General features: G+C 45.4%; 1 protein-coding gene across 1 annotated transcript; it reads right to left on the bottom strand.

Annotated features, from left to right (window-relative positions):
* Positions 1–351: 351 nt before the first annotated feature.
* LOC120930660 (E3 ubiquitin-protein ligase TRIM41-like) lies at positions 352–2,150 on the bottom strand. Its single transcript, XM_040341837.1, has 2 exons — positions 1,253–2,150; positions 352–1,192 (listed from the first exon to the last, which is right to left on the bottom strand). The coding sequence occupies exons 1-2, from the start codon at positions 2,109–2,111 to the stop codon at positions 531–533; spliced, it is 1,521 nt and encodes a 506-aa protein (XP_040197771.1). The 5' UTR covers positions 2,112–2,150; the 3' UTR covers positions 352–530.
* Positions 2,151–3,187: the final 1,037 nt, after the last annotated feature.

The following is a 3,187-nucleotide window of genomic DNA, read 5'->3' as shown; positions in this document are numbered from 1 at the left end:
GCATTGATTACTATAAAAATGCCACTGGCAGGGAAGGGGTTAACAGTAGGGGGCGAGGAAGGGGTTAATTATGTTCCCTAGGTGTGTTCTAACTGAAGGGGGGGTGGGACTGACTAGGGGAAATGACTGATCTTCTGTTCATACATTGTATGAACAGACGATAAGTCATTCCCCTTCCCTTCCCCTTTACACACACAGCTCCCGGTCCTCGCTCTATAACAAGCGATCGCGGGTGCCCGGCGGTGATTGCACCCCCGGGCACGCGCGTCGGCGTCAGGGGCGAGCGGGGGGTGCGCGCGCCCCTATTGGCTGAACGGCGCGATGACGTATACCTACGTGATCTCGCCCAGCAGAGCCAACCTGCCGCCGTATAACTGGTCGGCGGCTGGTCGGCAAGCAGTTAAAGTGGTTGTAAAGACATTCTCTGAATTAAGGTAAGAAATGTCCCAGTGTTGCTGTGTGTGTCAATAGATGCACACAGCTTGACCTGGGAGTGATCCCGCAGGTGTGACCCCCATAGGTAGCGGCTTTTATATCTTCCAATTCCCCCCAAAGATCTTTATACAACCTCTCTCTACATATATCACAGCATGGAGGGGCTCAGTGAAGGTGGTGGTGAAGGTGTGGATGTGTCGGATCGGGTCACACAGATCATAAAAGGAGATTTCCCCGGCCTCATAATCCAGATATATCCCGACTCTGGTACTGGGGGTATTGGCGGGTAAAAGTAGTAAATTACAGCAATTAGCCAGCCCATACGCTATACCATACCCGCACAAACACCAGGACTTGTTATTATCTCCAATTACTGACTCCCATCCTCCCCTCTCTATACTGGGGTAACACATCCCGACTCTCCATCCATTTGATCCCCCGACATCCACTTCCCAGTAATGTCTCCCTAAGGAAAAACTCTGATGGCTCAACACTTGAGGAACCTCTCCCTGAAATCTCTCTGGAGTTTCTGGATGATTTTGTTTTACATCTGACCTGGATACAGTTTTCCTGTCATCTGATATCTGTAGAATATTATTAGCTGTGTTTAAATCCAGTAATATGTCTGCAGCTTCCTGTCTATAGAATTCTACATTTACCCCTCTTATTATATCAGATAATGTGTGTAATGTGTGTGATATTCCAGCCACATCCAGACCCCCTCCATCATGGAGGAGCTTCTCATGTCTCTCTCTGTCCTCATTATCTCCATCCTCAGTATCACACAAGTCACCTGTGTCTGATTCCTGTAAGACAGTCAGTGGATCCGTCATGTTACACAGCTCCTCAATGTGACGCATCTTCCTGGACAGCTCCTCCTTCTTTATTTCCAGATCCCGGATGGAGATGGAGATCCGCTCTGCCCTCCCGGAGATTTCCCTCAGGACTCTCTTCTCCAGATCTTCCAGATGTCTCCTGAGATCTCTAAACAGGACAGTGACTCTCTCGGTGTCACCAGCTGATTTTGTTTCTACTTTCCTCCTGTATTCCTGCAGACTCTGGACTCTTTCCTCTGTCTCCTCTCTCTTTGTCAGAAGTTTCTGCAGAACATTCCTCAGTGTCTCCTTCTTCTTCTCAGAAGCCTCATCCAGCATCTTCACCTGGTGTCCCCGATGTTCTCCAGCCAAAGTGCAGGACACACAGATACAGGTCTCATCCTCAGTGCAAAAATACCTTAAAATTTCCTTATGGACGGAACATTTCCTGCTCTCCATGGACAAGGTGGGGTCACACAAGATGTGTTCTGGGGACTTTTTGTGGACTCTCAGGTGTTTATCACACAGAGAAACCTCACAGTGCAGACAGGATCTTACAGCAGGTACAGGAGAGTCCACACAGTGAGTACAGAAGACTCCGGACTCCTTCTGATCTGGCTGAGCAGACAGGAAATTCTCCACTTTGTTAGGTAGTTTTATTTTCCTCTGCAGTGCAGGACGATCCTGAAACTTCTCTTTGCATTCAGGACAGGAATATCCTCCAGACCCCCCCTGTGTATCCAGCACACGATCAATACAGAGCCGACAGAAGTTGTGTCCACATCTCAGCATTACAGGATCTGTATAAATGTTCAGACAGACGGAACATTTCAGCTCAGCAATCAGATTGGCAGACGCCATCGCTGACAGTAGAGGAGAGACGTGACAGTGAAAGTCTCTGGGGAAGAATGTAGTTGGGTGGGTCACATTTTCTCTCGCAAGTTGAGGCTGGGCTGGGCCAGTGATATCAAATGCAGAGATCAGATTCCATGAAGAGGGAGGTTTTTCATAGTAAAGATAATCATACCTCCCAACTTTAGAAGAGACAATAAGAGGGAAAGACGATTGTAGAGAAGAACGATACAGTGCTAATAATCCTTCAGTTTTTCTAAGCAGCTATTAAAAGTATTTGATCTGGAAAGAAAAAAATAACCCAAATAGGGAATATGTGATTACCCTCAACCAAAATTATCAAATCAAAAATTGTAAGGTGGGAGGGGGGGCGACAGGATGTTCTTGGTACCGTTATTGATCACCACAACAAGTTAAAACCATAAAGCTTTATTTGTTACATGCGTTTTACAAAGACACAATATTTGGATAAACAATATAAATGTCCATATCTAATAAATATACAACATAGAATTAAAATTGGTGTCACCCCGCGCCAACTTGGACCCTCCCACCCTTTCTGGGCAAAACCATCACCCCTAGCACCAAAGTCAAAAGTCTCGGAGTCGTTTTCGACTCCTATATGACAATGGATGCACAAATAGGGTCTGTAGTCAGCGGATCCCATCATCTGCTGCGCCTACTATGCCGACTCGCCCCCTTTATCCCAAAAGAGGACATTGCAGTCGTGGTGGGAACAATCATCAATTCCAGACTATGCCCTGATATGCCCATTGATTGTTCCTACTTGTCCTTGCATTGCATTTTATTTATTATTTTTTTGAGATGATCTATATATATATATATATATATATTTTTTTGATATGATTATTTTTCAAATTCACATTTAACTTTATGTCATGCTCGTATTTGCCTTATCATGGCTTTGCGGGTTGTATTGCCACTAACCGTAGTAATGCCCTTTATAGGCATTCCCATTATAATATATATTTTTAAATTGAGGCGCCGTCCATATATTTTTACTCTGGTGGCCCCCTAGTGTCCAACGTTTGTAACACGCTGCCTCTATTTGTCAATATGCTTTT

The sequence above is a fragment of the Rana temporaria genome, chromosome 3 (genome assembly GCF_905171775.1).
Source record: "Rana temporaria chromosome 3, aRanTem1.1, whole genome shotgun sequence".
Classification (NCBI taxonomy): domain Eukaryota; kingdom Metazoa; phylum Chordata; class Amphibia; order Anura; family Ranidae; genus Rana; species Rana temporaria.
This window is presented reverse-complemented; position numbering and strand designations above follow the sequence as displayed.